The sequence below is a fragment of the Nicotiana sylvestris genome, chromosome 4 (assembly GCF_000393655.2).
Source record: "Nicotiana sylvestris chromosome 4, ASM39365v2, whole genome shotgun sequence".
NCBI lineage: Eukaryota > Viridiplantae > Streptophyta > Magnoliopsida > Solanales > Solanaceae > Nicotiana > Nicotiana sylvestris.
The window spans coordinates 146,359,391-146,379,333 of record NC_091060.1 but is presented as its reverse complement, the minus strand read 5'-3'; the positions used below and the strand labels follow the sequence as shown (position 1 = coordinate 146,379,333).

General features: G+C 38.8%; 1 protein-coding gene and 1 long non-coding RNA gene across 2 annotated transcripts; one reads left to right on the top strand and one right to left on the bottom strand.

The window, feature by feature from the left end:
• Positions 1–274: 274 nt before the first annotated feature.
• Positions 275–4,541, bottom strand: LOC138889173 (uncharacterized). The gene is made up of 2 exons (XR_011406972.1): positions 4,070–4,541; positions 275–1,093 (listed from the first exon to the last, which is right to left on the bottom strand). It is a non-coding gene; the product is annotated as an uncharacterized lncRNA (long non-coding RNA).
• On the top strand, positions 418–3,763 carry LOC104229468 (G-type lectin S-receptor-like serine/threonine-protein kinase At4g27290). Its single transcript, XM_009782121.2, has 6 exons — positions 418–1,702; positions 1,841–2,079; positions 2,337–2,547; positions 2,679–2,916; positions 3,001–3,151; positions 3,251–3,763. The coding sequence occupies exons 1-6, from the start codon at positions 418–420 to the stop codon at positions 3,551–3,553; spliced, it is 2,427 nt and encodes an 808-aa protein (XP_009780423.1). The 3' UTR covers positions 3,554–3,763.
• Positions 4,542–19,943: the final 15,402 nt, after the last annotated feature.

Genomic DNA, 19,943 nt, shown 5'->3' with positions numbered 1-19,943 from the left:
AAGGTGGGATAAGATGGGATAAAGTATGGTACTAAATTTATACTATCATGTTTGGTTGATGGTATAAATTTATCTCGGGATAAAATTATATTTTCAACCAAACATGGTATAAACTTAGTCCCAGACTTAATCCTGGATATCCCATATTATCTCACCTTGTCCCATCAAACTTGATATCCCATAATAGTTTAGTCCGCGTACCAAACGACCCATAAGAATATCATAAACTTCAAATCTGCAAATTAAAGGCGATAACGTAGTCGAAACAACACTAAAGTAACACAATTTTCAGAAATGTCGAAATGAGGAAGCCAATTGCATGATTGCATAATAGCAGATTACGTGGAATTTGGTTCTCAAGTCTAAATCATAAGCAGTATATTGGCGACCAAAGGCTTAGTCATCAAGACATCAACAATGGGAGCTAGTTTCCTCCTACTTTTTCTATTGTTTTTCTTCTCTACTATACACAAGATTTCTACTACAACAGATAAAATCACTACAAATCACTCCATTGTAGATGGTGAAACTGTTGTTTCATCTGGTGGAACCTTTGAAATGGGATTTTTCAGCCCCAGTGGTTCCTCAAAGCGATACATCGGGATATGGTACAAGCAAATTCTTCCTCATATGCAGACAGTTGTATGGGTTGCCAATAGAGAAAAACCACTCACCAATACATCTTCAGTTGTTTTGAAGGTCACCAAGCCGGGAATACTTGCTCTTCTCAATGACAGGAATGAAACTATATGGTCCACTAACACCTCACAATCAGTCCAAAATCCAGTAGCACAGCTTTTAGGTTCCGGTAATCTTGTTGTAAGAGATGCAAATGATGGAATCCCGGATCATTTCCTTTGGCAGAGCTTCAGTTTTCCAACTGATACGCACTTACCTGATATGAAGCTTGGAAAGAATTTTCTATCTGGGCATGAAGCTTACCTTTCAGCATGGCAGAACGATAACGATCCAACTCCAGGGGAATTCACTCTTCACGTTGATCCTACTGGATATCCACAGGTCCTCCTCAAACGTGGCACGAATGTATCAGCTCGCTCAGGCCCGTGGAATGGTTTATATTGGAGTTGGGCACCTATATACATACAAAAACCAAGCAACTCTAGTACAATTAAAGTTGTTTTTAATAAGGAGGTGATTTACTATAGTTTTTTCCTCACTAACAACTGGTTAACAAGAATAGTCCTAACTAGCAATGGTGATATACAAAGCTTAACATGGGTGGATCGGACCAAGAGTTGGCATATTTACCTCAAGTTACCTTCGGATACTTGTGATACATATAGCTTATGTGGTGCCTATGGGAGCTGTGACATAGATAATTCCCCTGTTTGTGGATGTTTGGAAAAGTTCGTAGCTAAATATCCACAACAATGGGAAAATGGAGATTGGTCAGAAGGGTGTGTTCGGAGGACACCTCTTGATTGCAACAAGGAACATGTATTTCTAAGATATTCAGGAATCAAGTTGCCGGATACTAAGTACTCTCAGTATGATAAGACCATGACACTCGAAGGTTGTAGGCAAGTATGCTTGAAGAACTGCTCTTGCACAGCTTATTCGAGTTTAGATATAAGCAACGGAGACAAAGGTTGCTTGTTTTGGTTTGGGGAGTTGACTGACATCAGAAAGCTGTCTGGAAGAGGGCAAGACATTTATATCAGGATGGATTCTTCAGAGCAAGGTAAGAACTTATGTTTATAGAATTTTCAATGATGTGCTTTAAACTTAGTTTTTCAACATATGGAAACCATATTATGCAACAATAGTCAATAGTGGCCCATCTCAATTTGCAGTGGCTGATAGGAAAACTTGGTTGTAGTTTCTGTCGCAGGTTCAAATAGAAAGAAAGCAGAGATACTCGCAGTGAGTTTCTCTTTGTTGATGGCAATGATTCTACTATGCCTGATTTTGCTGTACAAATGGAAAAAGAAGAAGAAACTGAATCTCAAAGAAGATTTTGAGCTGCCACTGTTCCAATTGTCGAAAATAACAAGAGCCACAAATAACTTTTCAATCAACGACAAGATTGGAGAGGGTGGATTTGGACCAGTTTACAAGGTATACACTGCAAATTTGTTATGTTGCTTACCTCCTATAAAATCCCTGCCGCACCCATGTAGATCCGGCACATTTTTGGTGGTAGGGGTGGGAGTAGTATTGGATTTAATCAGGCTAACTTGGGTGCTTTGACTACACCTACGGCCAAGTATAGGTTGATTGGGTATTTGTTTCAATTTTGGATTATGTCATATATATATATATATATATATATATATATTGACTAATATGTGTGTATATTGGATTGTGTCATCTAGGGGGTGCTGGAAGAGGAACAAGAAATAGCCGTAAAGAGGCTCTCAAGGACTTCCATGCAAGGACTTGACGAATTCAAGAATGAAGTTATCTATATTGCCAAGCTTCAGCATCGGAATCTTGTGAGACTTCTGGGTTGTTGCATACAAGGGGAAGAAAAGATGTTGATCTATGAATACATGCCTAACAAAAGCCTGGATACATACATATTTGGTTTGATTTCTTGCCTATTACACAAGCTAAAATTAGTAATAATGCTTTGTCGTATTAGTCATAACATGTACATTTATGACCAAGGCAAAAGCACGTTAACAGAATAGCTAATCATAAAGCTTATTCTGTAGATCAAACAAAGAGCAAATTACTTGACTGGCCAAAGCGTTTCGACATCATAAATGGAATTGCTCGTGGCTTATTGTATCTCCATCAAGATTCTCGACTACGAATTATCCATAGAGACCTCAAAGCAAGCAATGTTTTGCTAGATATAGAAATGAATCCAAAGATATCAGACTTTGGCTTGGCTAGAAGTGTTGCAGGGAATGAGATGGGAGCAAACACAAGCCATGTGGTTGGGACACAGTAAGAATCTCTAATTTCATACAAAGTACTCTCATATGACATCACACTTCTTTAGTATACATTGTGTTTTTTTTTTCGGCACAGTGGCTACATGTCCCCTGAATATGCAGTAGATGGGATCTTCTCAGTAAAATCTGATGTGTTTAGCTTTGGCGTCTTGGTGTTAGAAATTGTGAGTTGCAAGAAAAATAGAGGATTTGTCCCTCAAGATCACAACCTTAACCTTCTCGGTCATGTAAGCACTCTATATATAGTCTGTATTACACATACATAACTCATTTTCTTTCTGTACAACGCATGGAATTTATTAGATCCCTGATCAAAACTCAAACAGGCATGGAAGCTTTACAAAGAAGATAGGTCCTTGGAACTAATTGATGAGGAGCTAGCTGATTCTTGCCATATATCTCAAGTTTTAAGGTCAATCCAAGTAGGTCTTTTATGTGTGCAACAACGTCCAGAAGACAGGCCAAACATGTCTTCTGTGGTTCTGATGTTGGGTAATGAGAGTCCTCTGCCAGAAGCTAAAGAACCAGGGTATTTCACAGAAAGAAACATATTTGATGAAGCAAAATCAGGATCGCAGACAGCCAGTTCAAAAAATGAAGTCACAATCACATTGTTATATCCTCGATAGAGTGCGAATGAGTTAACTATTCTGACTTGTGTGCACATGAATAATATTTTTGAAAAAAACTTGAAACTTTGGTTCTTGAAATATACAGCAATATCTACTAGGCATAACAAATTATATCTTGTAATTAGAAATAACCAATCTATATTATTACTTGAATTTCGCACTTTCTTATAACTCCATTTCTTAGTTTCTTTGAAAATGGTACAAAGTTGTTACCGGATTGTAAGTACCCCTTTGCCTTGATTGGTTATTGCATTTTTGGTGAGGCCCTTCCCGGACCAAACGAGGGATGCTTCGTGCACTGGACTGCCCTTTTTTAAAAAAGAAATGTAAATCTTAATAAGGGAAAAGTCCAAATCTGTCCCTGAACTATGTGAAATTGTTTAACTATTAGAAGTTCCCAACATAAAAGCCCTTATCATACACAAATCTCCAACTCAACCTCAGCCATGATAATACTCATATTCAAGCATAGAAATTGTGGAATATTAATAAGTAAACCGAAAACAGCATTACCTGTTCGTAAAAGCAAAAGAGGTCTTGAATATCTACATGGCAGAGTGCTCCATCAATTCATCATCGAAAGTAACAAACTTTGGCTTCCCCTGAGGTGAGGTGAGTAGTACCAGAACTGCAAAACAACCAACTCAAACTTATCAACATTATCAAATTTCCTTATTTAACCACTAAAGCATCAAATTTATAGTGCTCGCCCCTAAAACAGAAAAAGAAAAAAATATCCAGGTGAAAGATCCTCTATTTTTCTGTCTTTTTTTCCGCTTCTCGGTTGGGGAAGAAATTTTATAGTTTTAATTGATTAATTTTCCGGGTGAGAATATTGGGGGAAATAAGATCAGCATCATCAATTCTTTGAATGTAAGTTCCCCCATTCCCTTCCAGCATTGTTGGTCAACGCCTCAAATTCCTGAGTTGCCATCAAACTTATTCGCAGTCACACTTCTGCAATAAATAGCTATCATAAGCATAAATTGAGGCCCCAAACCGAGAAAACAAATTAAAATGGTCCATTATGTATGTGTGAGGATTACTATGGCGCTTGTTAGATACCTCTAGAGGCAAATAAAGTCCTTCATGTTTGTAAAAACTAGCACTTTTAGTCCAAAATCCTAGAACTAAAGAAAATGCAAAAAAAAAAAAAACTGTTAAAATTTATAGAATATTGCTGACGTGCTAATCACGGGAGAAATAACAAACACAAGATTTGTGTCAAGTATTTCTTCCACGCAAACAGGTTAGAATATTACCATCTTTCCTCATTCGCTGACCTTTGAAGTCTCGTTTGATCATGAATTTGCAATTTCCATATTCTACCTGCTTACCCACTTGCCATCACATTAAGAACAACTAGTATTATTATTAAAAAATATTAATCATATCAAACATTCATGATCTGATTTGTTTGGATACATTTTAACAAAATTGTAGTTATCGTCTTATCTCGTTGTAAGTACCCTTATAATAAAAATATATGTAACTAAATTAAACAAATCATATAATCATCGTATAACTCTGGGATGATATCAAAATATCATACTCCTTTCTTTTCAATTTATCTGGCAGTATTAGAGTTAGTAAAAAATAAAGAAAGACTTTTAAAACGTGTGGTCTAAAATAAACCATAAATATTTGTATGCCTATAATCAATTCATTAAGGGGTAAAGTATAAATTCTACGGATAAATTATTTCTAAGTAAGGAAAAGTGATATTCTTTTTTATAGACTAAAAAGGAAAAAAGTGCCGCATAAATAAGACAGGTGAAATAATTATATAGTTTGTGCTCCACGCAATCTAAAAATAGAACACGATTCAACTCAAATAAGAATATATTATAATTAAATGAATCTAAAAATGCTTGATTTTGTATTTTTCTAACTTCATTTGTTATTTGATCATCATGTCATCGTAATCATCATCATTAAAATCTTCAATTTCGTCCTTGTAACGAAGATCATAAAGTTATTCTTTTGTAAAGAGATGTATATCTAGAATAGCCTCATATGAGAAAAATAATGTCATGTCTTTTAATAATTAAAAAAATAATGTGAAAATTATCTTCGATTGGATTAAAGGTATTTTGACTTAGATAGAATCAGAATTATTATTGGGATTTTTATTCAACTCGTTTTCTGTTAATTCAATAACTCGATTTATAGGTCTTACTTATTTAGTTATTTTATGAAATCTTATAGCTTTCAATTAGATATGTGGATTACAAATATCGATGTTATATTCTTACTTTTATGTGTGTGCATACATATACATATACATACATATACATATACATACATATATATATATATATATATATATATATATATTACTTCTAGTCAAAATGATACTACAATAATTTTTTGGTCAAAAATGATATAATGTTATTGTTGGAGAAATAAAATAAATTTTAGTTAATTGCTTTATAAGATTCTTAAACATTCTTATAAGTTATCGTAATACTACACTCATAGTTTTAGAAGAACATTACGTTCATTAATTGAAATTCTTTGTTTAAAATAATGTCCTTTACCATCATTATACATGTTTTTCTTAAAATTATTTATATTTCCATTTAAAATAACTTTTTTATATTTTAGCCCAAATTCGAAAACCTTATAACATATGGAAAATGTTGCATGTACTCATTGAAAACTTTTGTTTAAATAATATATTTCACCATTGTTGTCATTGTTTTTTAAAAAGACATCATTTAATTCAAAATAATCTTTTTTATATTTCAATCCAATCTAAAATCCTTATCTATAGATTCAAAAATTTATCTTTCAATTCAAATTTATTTTTATTACATAGTCTAACATATATTATTTTAAAATTATCAAGTAGCTTTTTATTAGCTTGCCACTTGGCATAATCTCAAATTATCAATTCAAAATATTTATTGGTAATTCTTAGTAGATTTTGTGCTAATTTCTATTATATTTTATTCTAAATATTATTAGACTTTATCCTAAATCTTATTAGATTTTGTCTTAAAAGTGCCACGGGGCCTAATATCGTTGTCAACTATTCTATTTATTGATCTATCAACAATATTTTTAAGTATTATTTGTTTACTTAATTTTATCAAATAAATTTAAATTGTGGATAGAATCATATTATATCTATTCTCCTCTTTATACATTAGTTCATGTTTATCAAAATTTTAACTTTTTCCCAATTAGTGTGTATGTATAATACAAATATTATTGTATTATTTTTCTAAATGGATGGTGTTGAATTAATTCAAAGAGTAAGCATAGAAGTTTGTGACGACCCGGCCAGTCGTCTCATGAGTTACCGCTCCGTTTCTCCCCTCCCCCTCCCCCATTCCTGCTTCTTTATGTTTTGTTATCCGCGTTTTATGTGATCGAGTTGATTAGTTTGTGTTCGGGGGTGGATTTGGTAAGAAATGAGACATTTAGTCTCTTTTAAGAAAGTTTAAGTTGGAAAAGTCAACCGGGTGTTGACTTATGTGTTAGAGAGCTCGGATGTGAGTTCTGATGGTTCGGTTAGTTTCGAGAGGTGATTTATGACTTAGGAGTGTGATCGGAATTGGTTTTGGAGGTCCGGTGTAGAATTAGGCTTGTGTTGCGACCGAAACACTCATGCAAGTGTACGCGATCGACAAGTAATATAGTAGTGAGTAGAGTATCGTTCCCACGAGGAATTGTGATCAACTTCTCGACTGATGTAGACTCAAACAATTATCAATTCAAGCTAAATTATCACAAAATATATAAAGAATCAATTTACAATTTACCTAGTAATTAAACAATAATTCAATACAAAATTACTACACCAATTACACAATATTTTTATAACAATTTGGGTAAAGATATTCCAGGGTCATGGACTTGCTAGAGATCATGCTACTATTTTAGCTTAAGATTGAATTCTTGAATTATCCGGGTTATTGATTATAGGGTTAATAATATTCATAAGAATCTTTCGAGTTCTTATGCATCTATTCAGGTTAACCTAATATTTATATGTCTATGGTATTAATATTAACTCAAATGCATTTACAACTCCAATTTTTCAACCAAGCAAGGCAATTAAGTATATGTCTATCTTAATTGCGAATCTTTCACCCGATGCCCAGGATCCGGATCTTGCTCTATTTGATTCTATATGCAACCAAGAATTTCCTTTTTCAAGTTTAATTCAAGATTCGTAAATAATATTTCACTGTTAGCTATGCAGTAAAATAATTAGAAGCAGAATCAAATAAACAACTCATAACGTTAGATTCAAGATCTTCAATCTAAGCTTCAAACAACAAGATCATCTAACATCTATGACCCAAGAATATTAAAGTTTTTAGCTACTCATAATCATACAAAAATCAACAATAAAAGTTTTAAACATAATATTAACAAGCAACAAGAAGAAAGTTTGAAAGAACTCTTTAAATCCTTCTCCAAGATGTTGTTCTTCTTCTCCTTTCTTAGCTCCAAGATGAAGCTCCTCCTTCACTTTCTCTCTCAAGGATGAATAGTATTTTTGCACTTACTCCCCTCAAAATCTGTTCTCTTAATAATGGAGCTCTTGCTTTATGTAAGTTGAGTGGGATTAAGAAGGAATTCCAATTTTACCCCTAAAAAACGTTTCTCCGGATCGGAAACGCGCGAACAAGTGCGCGATGTATGTAGTTCGCGCAATACTTCGCGTGCTTCTTCTGGATTCCAGGCAGAAAAGCTCGCGAACTATTGCGCGAAGTTTGAAAGTTAGCGCAATACTTAGCGCACTTCTTCTGGAAATCTCGCGAAGTATCGCGCGAAGTTTGAAAGTTAGCACAATACTTAGCGCACTTCAGTAGCTCGATTTTGTCCATTTTTCTGTCTCGTCCTTGCGCACACTCGACTCCTAGGGGTTGTTCTTGCTCATAAATCATTTCAATCTCCTCTTGAAAGCATCATTTAGGCTCCTCATCCTGCAATGTATACATATCACAATTAGAGCCTATTTTTCATCAATTAACCATAATATGTCATCGGAATATAATCAAGCGGAAGCATAAACAATAGCTAAATCACCTAGATTTCGCCTATTATCAACACCCCACACTTAATTCATTGCTAGTCCTCGAGCAATCAACTATATTCTCTAGAGAATCCTTCGCTCAACCATTTCCCCTCACGCATTACACTTAGAACATTGTACATATATTACGCCTAGCAGTGAACAATCCTAGCCTCAAAGTCAACTCTCAAGTGCCATGCAATATTTACACTTCCTCAAAGTACTCTACACAGAAATCAAGACTTGCTTCTCCGTCACGATTCATATGCCCTCACAATTACATCAACAAAAACTGAGTTCAATCCCCCACATTCAATTCATATATTCACATATATCAAGGAAATCACTCACTCTCACAAAAGAGGTCACATGCATGCAATTGGTACCATAAGCTTGCCCTTAATGTAAATCTCTACTAATGTAGGCTAGCTCAATCCAAAATCAATTAGGACTTTTTCATGGTTGTAATGTGGGCTAAGGGACGGGTAGGATGTATTTAGGAATAGTGACTCAACCCCTAAGCACTTTAACACATCACACGAGCAATTTTCAGCATAAATTCTTCAACCCACTTCTCATTCATACACATAATCATCCCACAAATACGCCCTTCTTCTTTAAGCACTCTATTAATTCATTCCCATTAGCTAGGGCAAAACACAATGTAATCATCTCTCTTATTTATTTATTTATTTATTTATTTTTATTTTTTTCTTGTCACTAAATTTTTTGCTAGTGGTGTATTCGTTTACAATATAAGTGCACCTTTCATCCTTTTATTGGTTCCACTCAAAAGCCACCCCACACTTATTTCCTCTTACTTCTTTTAGCGCTCTTCTCACAGTTAAAGTGCTTTAAGAGGTAAAAGGATCAAAACAATGTCAATTAAGAACAAAAGGGTATAGGCTCGTAATGCGGGTGCCAAACAAAAAGTCTGAAGGCTCAAAAGGGTTAACTAGGGACAAATTTTATTTGTAATAAGCAATTAAGCTCAAAAAGGTCAAAGAAAACCTAACATCATTTTTCAAACCGAGCATCACCTCAAATTTCGCTTCAACTCACATACCGGGCAAGTTTTAGACACAAGTACAATACATGGACTACACAAATACTCACCACACATGGCATATGACTCATTCCAGATCAGCTCATCAAGACACTCCATTACGAGCATTCAATTCAGTACAAACATACAAATTAAGGCACTTTCAGTGAGATTCAACAATTAAGACTAAGCGTTACACTCTAGGGTCTATTGTGTTCAGGTGTGTCAACGCTATGGGTTCACTTTTCTATAGCTTATAACTCCTTATTTTAGTCTACAAATAAAAAAATATAAAAACAGAAATTTAAAACTACCTATGCCCGGTTCAAGATAAACCCTTGGAAAGAATCACGACTTAAAAAAAACTAAGGGGGGATTGCTACACTTCCTAAGACACAAATAGGCTATTTTTTAAATTTTTTTTTTGTATTTTCTTAGACTAACTTCCCTCAAGAAATTTGTCTAAAGGATCCGTTATCAGGAAGAGTCTACATATTTTCCCTTTGTGTCAAAAACTACTACACTAAAATTAAGTACTACAACTAAGCTAAGATAGCATAGAAAAGCACCCAAACAATCTCCTCACCCCACACTTAAAATTGTGCAATGTCCTCAATGCATATCGAGAATAAAAAGAAAGTAAAAGAGACTCCCTGGTAGGCCAAAGGCCAAAGAATTAGCAGTTCACGAGATACTCAGACTTCTCCCAGGTATGATCCCTTGTGCGGGTACCTCACACTTAGTTTCAACCACCTGCTCGCTTTTGCACGTGCCCATTGGCTTTGACTCCATATGCTCAAAATCCTACAAAATAAAACAATACTGCAAGAATATTACAATAAGAAAAAAAAAGTCAAAAATAAAAGAAAGTAGTAAAGATGGGTTGTCTCCCAACAAGCGTCTAATTTAACGTCGCGGCACGACGTGAATCACTTTTTGCCTCCACCTCGAACTTATGAATTGAGCCCCCAATTTGGCTTCAAGTCTGCGGCTATGCTCAAGTGGTGGGGCTACAATGATAACCAGGCCAAGTAATAATTTTTCATTCTGCACTTCTTGGCCTTTAAATGGGGAATGTAATTTTTGCTTTTCGACACAACAAATTCAAGAATATAGGCACTTTCATCCTCACTCTTTGACTCCCCCATAGGCTCAGATGGCTCAATTACTATCTAAGCACAACGTGGAAAAAATGATTGGAATGAGGTCTAATGCGCCATAACTCATGAATTTTACTACTATTTACATCCCCAGTTATACAAACACTCAATTATCCCAAAGTAATGTTATCTACTCCCTCACATGACTCTAGAGCACTCTTCTCAATATTGGCATCCTCAAGAAAAACAGGGTCTAGTGATTGGTATTCTCGTTTTAGCTCCTCAATTTGGTCTAGAAGATTTTTTTCAGCTTCACATAACTCATTATTAAATTGTTGGGCGTTACATGCATCAACCTTTGCACTCAAATCTGCATCTAAGTTATGCACAACCAAGCCAAAATTATCACTTTTTTGTGCAAGCTCATCTCTCTCCTTAGACCAATCTTTCATCACCGTTGTTAGTAAACAACGTCGTTTCGCATAATTCACTAATCGAGAATATCCGTCCCAATACCAACCCTTACTCCCATATTCAAATTCAGATGTCCAAAAGGTGAGGTCATGACTAGCTAAAAAATACGGGCCATAAAAATCTTTGATTAACCAAGCATCTTCATCATTAACCTTACCTCTGTATATTTCATCCTCAGATGTCATCCTGAGAGAACTAGAAACATACTAAGAGAAAAATCAAATAGTTATAAAAATAACATATTTACAAAAAGAAAAGAAAATAAACTTGTAAAGATAATAATAAAAGTCTAACCCAGAAGAATAGTCCAAAACACTCACGCAAGTGTACGCGATCGACAAGTAATATAGTAGTGAGTAGAGTATCATTCCCACAAGGAATTGTGATCAACTTCTCGACTGATGTAGATTCAAACAATTATCAAGTCAAGCTAAATTATCACAAAATATATAAAGAACCAATTTACAATTTACCTAGTAATTAAACAATAATTCAATACAAAATTACTACACCAATTACACAATGTTTTTATAACAATTTGGGTAAAGATATTCCAGGGTCATGGACTTGATAGAGATCATGCTACTATTTTAGCTTAAGATTGATTTCTTGAATTATCCGGGTTATTGATTATAGGGTTAATAATATTCATAAGAATCTTTCGAGTTCTTATGCATCTATTCAGGTTAACCTAATACCTATATGTCTATGGTATTAATATTAACTCAAATGCATTTACAACTCCTATTTTTCAACCAAGCAAGGCAATTAAGTATATGTCTATCTTAATTGCGAATCTTTCACCCGATGCCCAGGATCCGGATCTTGCTCTATTTGATTCTATATGCAACCAAGAATTTCCATTTTCAAGTTTAATTCAAGATTCGTAAATAATATTTCACTGTTAGCTATGCAGTAAAATAATTAGAAGCAGAATCAAATAAACAACCCATAACATTAATTCAAGATCTTCAATCTAAGCTTCAAACAACAAGATCATCTAACATCCATGACCCAAGAATATTAGAGTTTTTAGCTACTCATAATCATACAAAAATCAACAATAAAAGTTTTAAACATAATATTAACAAACAACAAGAAGAAAGTTTGAAAGAACTCTTTAAATCCTTCTCCAAGATGTTGTTCTTCTTCTCCTTTCTTAGCTCCAAGATGAAGCTCCTCCTTCACTTTCTCTCTCAAGGATGAATAGTATTTTTGCACTTACTCCCCTCAAAATCTGATCTCTTAATAATGGAGCTCTTGCTTTATGTAAGTTGAGTGGGATTAAGAAGGAATTCCAATTTTACCCCTAAATAACGTTTCTCCGGATCGGAAACGCGCGAACAAGTGCGCGATGTATGTAGTTCGGGCGATACTTCACGCGCTTCTTCTGGATTCCAGGCAGAAAAGCTCGCGAACTATTGCGCAAAGTTTGAAAGTTAGCGCAATACTTAGCGCATTTTTTCTGGAAAGCTCGCGAAGTATCGCGCGAAGTTTGAAAGTTAGCGCAATACTTAGCGCACTTCAGTAGCTCGATTTTGTCCATTTTTCCGTTTCGTCCTTGCACACACTCGACTCCTAAGGGTTGTTCTTGCTCATAAATTATTCCAATCTCCTCTTGAAAGCATCATTTAGGCTCCTCATCCTGCAATGTATACATATCACAATTAGAGCCTATTTTTCATCAATTAACCATAATATGTCATCGGAATATAATCAAGCGGAAGCATAAACAATAGCTAAATCACCTAGATTTCGTCTATTGTCAGCTTGAATTGGCGAAGTTAGTATTTTGGCGATTTCCGGTTGATAAGAAGGATTTTGATCCGAGGGTCAGAATGAAATTTCGAGAGTTTCTGTAGCTTCGTTATGTCATTTATGATGTGTGTGCAAAATTTCAGGTCATTCGGACGTGGTTTGGTTGGGTTTTTGATCGAAAGCGTGTTTCGGAAGGCTTTAGAAAACTTAGACTTGAATTCGATGTGAATTGATGGATTTGGTGTTGTTTGAGGTGTTTTGATGATTCGAACAAGTTTGAATGAGGTTTTAAGATGTGTTGGTGCCTTTGGTTGAGGTCTCGGGGGCCTCGGGTAAGTTTCGGGTGGTCATTCGGATCATTTTGAAGTTTGGAAATTGCAGAAAAATTTGCTTAGCTATTGCAGAGATTGATCTCTTCGCGTTCGCGAGTGGAGTCTCGCGTTCACGAAAAAGGATTGAGGAAGACTAGGAGATTAGCCTTCGCGTTCGCGGAGGCCTGGATTGGTAGGCATCGCGTTCGCGAGAGACTGGGTCGTGTTCGCGTAGGTTGGCGAAGTGATGCACCGCATTCGCGAGGTTGAGGATGCGTTCGCGATGAGTGGGTTGTGTAAGGCATCGCGTTCCCGTCTGCCATGTCACGTTCGCGAAGAGTAAAAGTTGGTCAACGCAATTTTGTGCTACGCGTTCGTGAGAGGTTGACCGCGTTCACGAAAAAGGAATATCAGAACTGGGCAGAAAGTTATAAAAACATTTCATCTGCGATTTTGAGCCATTTTTCCACCATAGCTGAGTATTTTGAGAGATCTTTGAGGGAAATTGAAGAGGGATTCAAGGAGAATTGATTAAAGGTAAGATTTATGAACCTAAAACGTGATTCTATTGTGAAATTAACCTAGAAATTCATGGAATTTAAGCTAAAATTGGAAGAACTAGGGCTTGGGATTTTGAACTTTTGAATTGGGATTTGAGGGACCATTTGAGGTCGGAATTGAGAACTTTTGGTAAGTATGAACTCGTGGGGTGATAAGGAATCTAATGATGTGAAAATTTCTGAGTTTCGAGAAGTGGGCCCGGAGCTCGGGTTTTGCTAATTTCGGGATTTTCGATATTTTTCAATTGTTTTCGCTTGGGTTTTGTTCCCTTAGCATATTGTGACATATTCGTTCTGCTTTTGGATAGATTCGATGTGCGTGGAGGCCAATGCGAGGGGCAAGGGTGTCGCGAGCTAGAGTTGTAGCCGGTTCGATGTGAGTAATGATTGTAAATGATGTCCTGAGGGTTTGAAACCCCGGATTGCACATCGTACTGCTATATTGAGGTGAGGCACACACTTGATGACGAGCGTGGGGTCATGTACTATTGGGAATTATTACTTGGTCCGTCCCGATCGATGATTTTACCGCGTATTTGACTGAAACTTGTTTGTTATCATCATAATTTGGGCTGGTTGCCGTATTTGGGCTTCGTGCCAACTATTTGAACCCTCCAGGGATTTGTTTTTCACGATTTCCTCACTGTATTGATTTATCACTTGAACTCAGTTCTGTTGATAATTACTGTTTTACAAACTCAACCATTTTTACTCATATTTGAAACTTAAATGATATTTCTAAAAGATCTTTTGGGCTGAGAATTACAGTTTTACTAATGCCCGAGGGGCTTGTAATGATTTTCAGACTGAGTAAGGCCGAGGGCCATATGTGAGGATAAGCTAAGTGATATAAGGCCGAGGGCCTGAGATACTTTATACGCCACGAAGTGGCTTAAGTGATGTGAGGCCGAGTGCCGAGTGATGATGCCACAAGGTGGCTTGATATAACGCTTGGGCTGTAAGGGGCCCCTCCAGAGTCTGCACACCCACAGTGAGCGCGGGTACCTATTAGGATCTGAGAGTGAGCCCGAGGGGCTGATACTGTACTGAGAGTGAGCCCGAGGGGCTGATACTGTTCTGAGTGATTGATATTGTACCCGAGGGGCGGATTTCCACTATTTATTTACCTGTTTTATTTGTTTTAAAAGGGATTTCATTTGATTTGTTCTCTGATTTACTGCCTTAAGTGATTTTACTGCATGATATGGAATTGCTTTGTGCCTTTACGTGTTTTCATACTTTCAGCCATTATTTATAATTATTACTCACTGAGTCAGAGTACTCACATTACTCCCTGCACCATGTGTGCAGATTCAGGCATCGCAGAGTCCGCTCCTGAGTGTTGATCCTCCCAGTCCAAGCAGTGATTCGGAGACTACGAGGTAGTTGTTGGCGTTCGCAGCCCCATGCCTCCCCTATCTTATCATTTTCATGTTCTTAGAACTATTGTATCGGATTTTGTGTTCAGTAGACTTATATCCGGATTTCTTAGTTGCTCATGACTTATGACACCCTGGTTTGGGCTGTGTCGGGATGGTTTCTACTGTTGTTATCGTAAATTTCGCAAATTAAGGATTTTATATCATGTTTTATTATTGTTTATGATAATTAACTACTCAAAGAGGTGTTCCGTTTTGGTATGGCTGGCCTTGTCTTCACGAGAGACGCCATCATGACCGGGTTCGAGAATTGGGTCGTGACAAGTTGGTATCAGAGCCTAGGTTACTTAGGTCTCACGAGTCATGAGCAGGTTTAGTAGAGTCTCGCAAATCGGTACGGAGACGTCTGTATTTATCCTCGAGAGGCTGCAAAACCTTTAGGAACAACTTTATATTCTTGAAATTCTTGTCGTGCGAACTTGTTGGTCCGAATACTAAATTTATGTTACTCTATTCTCTCACAGATGGTGAGGACGCGAGCTATCGGACGAGGTGGACGACCACTAGTTCCCCCAGCGGAGACCACCAGAGGCCGTGGACGCGGTTGTGGTCGTGGCAGAGGTAGAGCAGCGAGAGCAACACCTGTAGATCCACCAGCTGCCCTAGATCCGGATCAGGCTCCAGCTATGGATGCTCCAGCAGCACCAGTTCAGGAACTAGCTATGCCATCGTGATTCCGGGTCTTCAGGAGGCCTTGGCACAGATCTTCAGTTTGTACTGGCCTGACTCAGGAAGTTTCAGCCACTACAGCAGCAGCTACTTCACAGGCCAGGGGAGGCAATCAAACCCCCGCTGCTCGCACGCCTGAGCAGGTAGTGCAGGGACTTCAGATACCGAGGGCACCTCCAGCCCAGCCGGTTGCACCAGCTTAGGAGTTTGTTGTGCCAGTTATGCCGGATGATGAGCAGCGTCGTCTTGAGATATTTGGTAGACTCCAGCCTCTGTCATTTAGTGGTGCTGAGGGCGGGGATGCCCAGGGTTTTTTGGATAAGTGTCAGCGGATGCTCCGTACAACAGGGATTCTTGAGTCTAGTGGTGTGGCATTTACTACTTTTCAGTTTTCTGGTGCCGCCTTCACTTGGTAGGAGGCGTATGAGAGGCGTAGGCCTGTGGGAGCAGCGCCCTTCACTTGGCAGGAGTTCTCGACTCTCTTCTTGGAGAAGTATGTACCGCAGTCCCGCATAGATGAGCTGTATAGACAGTTTGAGTGGTTGCGACAGGGGGATGTGACTGTATCACAATATGAGTCAAGGTTTTCTAAGTTGGTTCGTCATGCCATTTGGATGGTTCCGACAGATCGTGAGAGGATCATGAGATTTGTTGATGGCCTTAACTATCATCTCCGTATTCTTATGACCCGAGAGAGGGTGTTGGGTGCTACGTTCGAGGAGGTAATTGGTATCGCTCGCGAGATTGAGATGGTTCGCCGTCAGGATCAAGAAGAGAGGGAGGACAAGAGGCCTCGAGGATTTGGCAATTACAGTGGTGCTCCTTCGAGGGGCCAGTTCTAGCATGGTAGAGGTCGTTCTTTCAGGCCTGCTCAGTCAACCCGTCCAGAGTATCGCGGGGCATCTTCAGGTTGTGGTTATCATAGGTCTCAGCAGGGCCAGCCTTCACTCAGCGCCCTCCCAACTCAGAGTTGATCTCGTGCCCCGTCCGCTCAGGGTTCTTCTATGCCGAGTGCATCAGCTAGTCACTCCGATGCGAGGGGTTCCCTTCAGTCCCCTTCTCCAGCACCTGTGAGTTGTTTTGAGTGTAGAGAGTTTGGGCATGTGTGGAAATAATGTCCTCATCATGTTGCTAGTTCGTCCTAGCAGAGGGGTCAGCCCTCGACTTCTGCTCCAATTACTTCACCACCTGCCTAGCCAGCTAGAGGTGGAGGTCAAGCAGCCAGGGGTCGACCCATAGGGGGAGGTCGATCAGGGGGTGGTCAAGCCCGTTTCTATGCACTTCTAGGCAGACCCGATGCTATTGCTTTAGATGTTGTCATTACAGGTATTGTTTCAGTCTGCCACAGAGATGCCTCTGTATTATTTGATCCCGGTTCCACCTTTTCTTATGTGTCATCATACTTTGCTCGTTATTTGGATACGCCACGTGAGTTTCTTGCTTTACCTGTTCATGTATCTACCCTGGTGGTCGATACTGTTATTGTAGACCGTGTGTACCGGTCGTGTGTGGTGACTATTGGGGGTCTGGAGACCTGAGTGGATCAATTATTATTGAGCATAGTGGATTTTGATGTCATTTTGGGCATGGATTAGTTATCTCCGTGTCGTGCTATTCTAGACTGTCATGCTAATATAGTCACATTGGCTATACCGGGTGTGCCACATATTAAGTGGCAAGGTGTGACTGATTATGTTCCCAGTAGAGTGATCTCATTCTTGAAAGCCCAGCGTATAGTTGGGAAGGGTTGTCTTTCATATCTAGCCTTCGTGAGGGATGTCGGTGTTGAGACTCCCAGCATTGATTCTGTTCCAGATGTGAGGGATTTTCCCAATGTGTTTCCTGCAGACCTGTCGGGCATGCCACCGGACAAGGATATTGATTTTGGTATTGACCTAGTGCCGGGCACTCAGCCCATTTCTATTCCGCCGTATCGTATGACACCAGCGAAGTTGAAGGAATTGAAAGAACAACTTCAGGAACTCCTAGATAAGGGGTTCATTCGGCCTAGTGTGTCACCTTGGGGTACGCCAGTCCTGTTTGTGAAGAAGAAGGATGGCACCATGAGAATGTGGATTGATTATAGGCAATTGAACAGGGTAACATTTAAGAACAAGTATCCTTTGCCTCTCATTGATGATTTATTTGACCAGCTTCTGGGAGCGAGGGTGTTCTCCAAGATTGATCTCCGTTCGGGTTATCATCAGTTGAAGATCAGGGATTCAGATATTCTTAAGACTGCTTTCAGGACCAGATATGGTCATTGCGAGTTCCTTGTGATGTCTTTCGGGCTAACCAATGCCCTAGCATCGTTCATGCATTTGATGAACAGTGTGTTCTGGCCTTATCTTGATTCGTTCGTTATAGTATTCATTGATGATATTCTGGTGTACTCGCGTAGTCAGAAGAATCACGCGAAATATTTGAGAGTTGTATTGCAGAAATTGAGAGAGGAGAAGCTTTATGCAAAGTTCTCCAAGTGTAAGTTTTGGCTCAGTTCAGTGGCTTTCTTGGGGCACGTGGTGTCCAGCGAGGGTATTCAGGTTGATCCAAAGAAGATAGAGGCGGTTCAGAGTTGGCCCAGACCGTCCTCAGCCACAGAGGTTTGTAGCTTTGTTGGTGTGGCGAGCTATTATCGCCGGTTTGTTCAGGGATTCTCATCTATCGCATCGCCCTTGACCAAGTTGACTCAGAAGGGTGTTTCATTTGTATGGTCAGACGAGTGTGAGGAGAGCTTTCAGAAGCTCAAGACATCCTTGACCACAACTTCAGTATTGGTTTTGCCATCAGCTTCAGGTTCACATACCGTGTATTGTGATGCTTCGAGAGTTGGGATTGGTTGTGTATTAATGTAGGAGGGTAGAGTTATTGCTTATGCTTCTCGTCAGTTGAAGCCCCATGAGAAGAACTACCCTGTTCATAATTTGGAGTTGGCTGCCATAGTTCATGCATTGAAGATTTAGAGGCATTATTTGTATGGTGTATCTTGTGAGGTATTCACCGATCATCGCAGTCTTCAGCATTTGTTAAAGCAAAAGGATCTTAATTTGAGGCAGCGGAGATGGTTGGAGTTGCTTAAGGATTATGATATCACTATATTGTACCATCCCGGAAAGGCCAACGAGATGGCCGATGCTTTGAGCCGAAAGATAGTGAGTATGGGGAGTTTGGCATACATCCCAGTTGGGGAGAGACCTCTTACAGTTGACGTTCAGACCTTGGCCAATCAGTTCGTGAGGTTGGATATTTCGGAGCCCAGTCGGGTGTTGGCTTATGTGGTTTCTCGGTCTTCCTTATTTGATCGCATCAGAGAGCGCCAGTATGATGACCCGCATTTGCTTGTCCTTAAGGACAGAGTTCAGCATGATAATGCTAGAGATGTGGTCATTGGTGATGATGTGGTGTTGAGGATGCAGGGCCGGATTTGTGTGCCCAAAATGGATGGGCTTCGGGAGTTGATTCTGGAAGAGGCCCATAGCTCACGGTATTCCATTCATCCGAGTGTCGCGAAGATGTATCAGGATTTGAGGCAGCACTATTGGTGAAGAAGGATGAAGAGAGATATTGTGGGATTTGTAGCTCGGTGTCTCAATTGTCAGCAGGTGAAATATGAGCATCAGAGACCGGGTGGCTTACTTCAGCAGATGGTTATTCCTGAGTGGAAGTGGGAGAGGATCACTATGGACTTTGTTGTTGGACTTCCACGGACTTTGAAGAAGTTCGATGCTATTTGGGTGATTGCAGATCGGCTGACCAAGTCCACGCACTTCATTCCTGTGTGTACTACCTATTCTTCAGAGCGGTTAGGAGAGTTATACATCCGGGAGATTGTTCGGCTGCATGGTGTTCCAGTTTCTATTATTTCAGCTCGGGGTACTTAGTTTACTTCCCAGTTTTGGAAGCCTGTTCAGCGAGAGTTGGGTACTCAGGTGGAGTTGAGCACAGCTTTTCATCCTTAAACGGACGGGCAGTTCGAGCATACTATTCAGATATTGGAGG

What these genes read in the sequence shown, in the direction of transcription:
- LOC104229468 (XM_009782121.2), top strand. Translation starts at nt 418, where the DNA reads ATGGGAGCTAGTTTCCTCCTACTTTTTCTATTGTTTTTCTTCTCTACT. An exon ending in CCTGGATACATACATATTTG is followed by an intron (nt 2,548 to 2,678) that starts GTTTGATTTCTT and finishes CTTATTCTGTAG; the next exon opens with ATCAAACAAAGAGCAAATTA. An exon ending in AGCCATGTGGTTGGGACACA is followed by an intron (nt 2,917 to 3,000) that starts GTAAGAATCTCT and finishes TTTTCGGCACAG; the next exon opens with TGGCTACATGTCCCCTGAAT.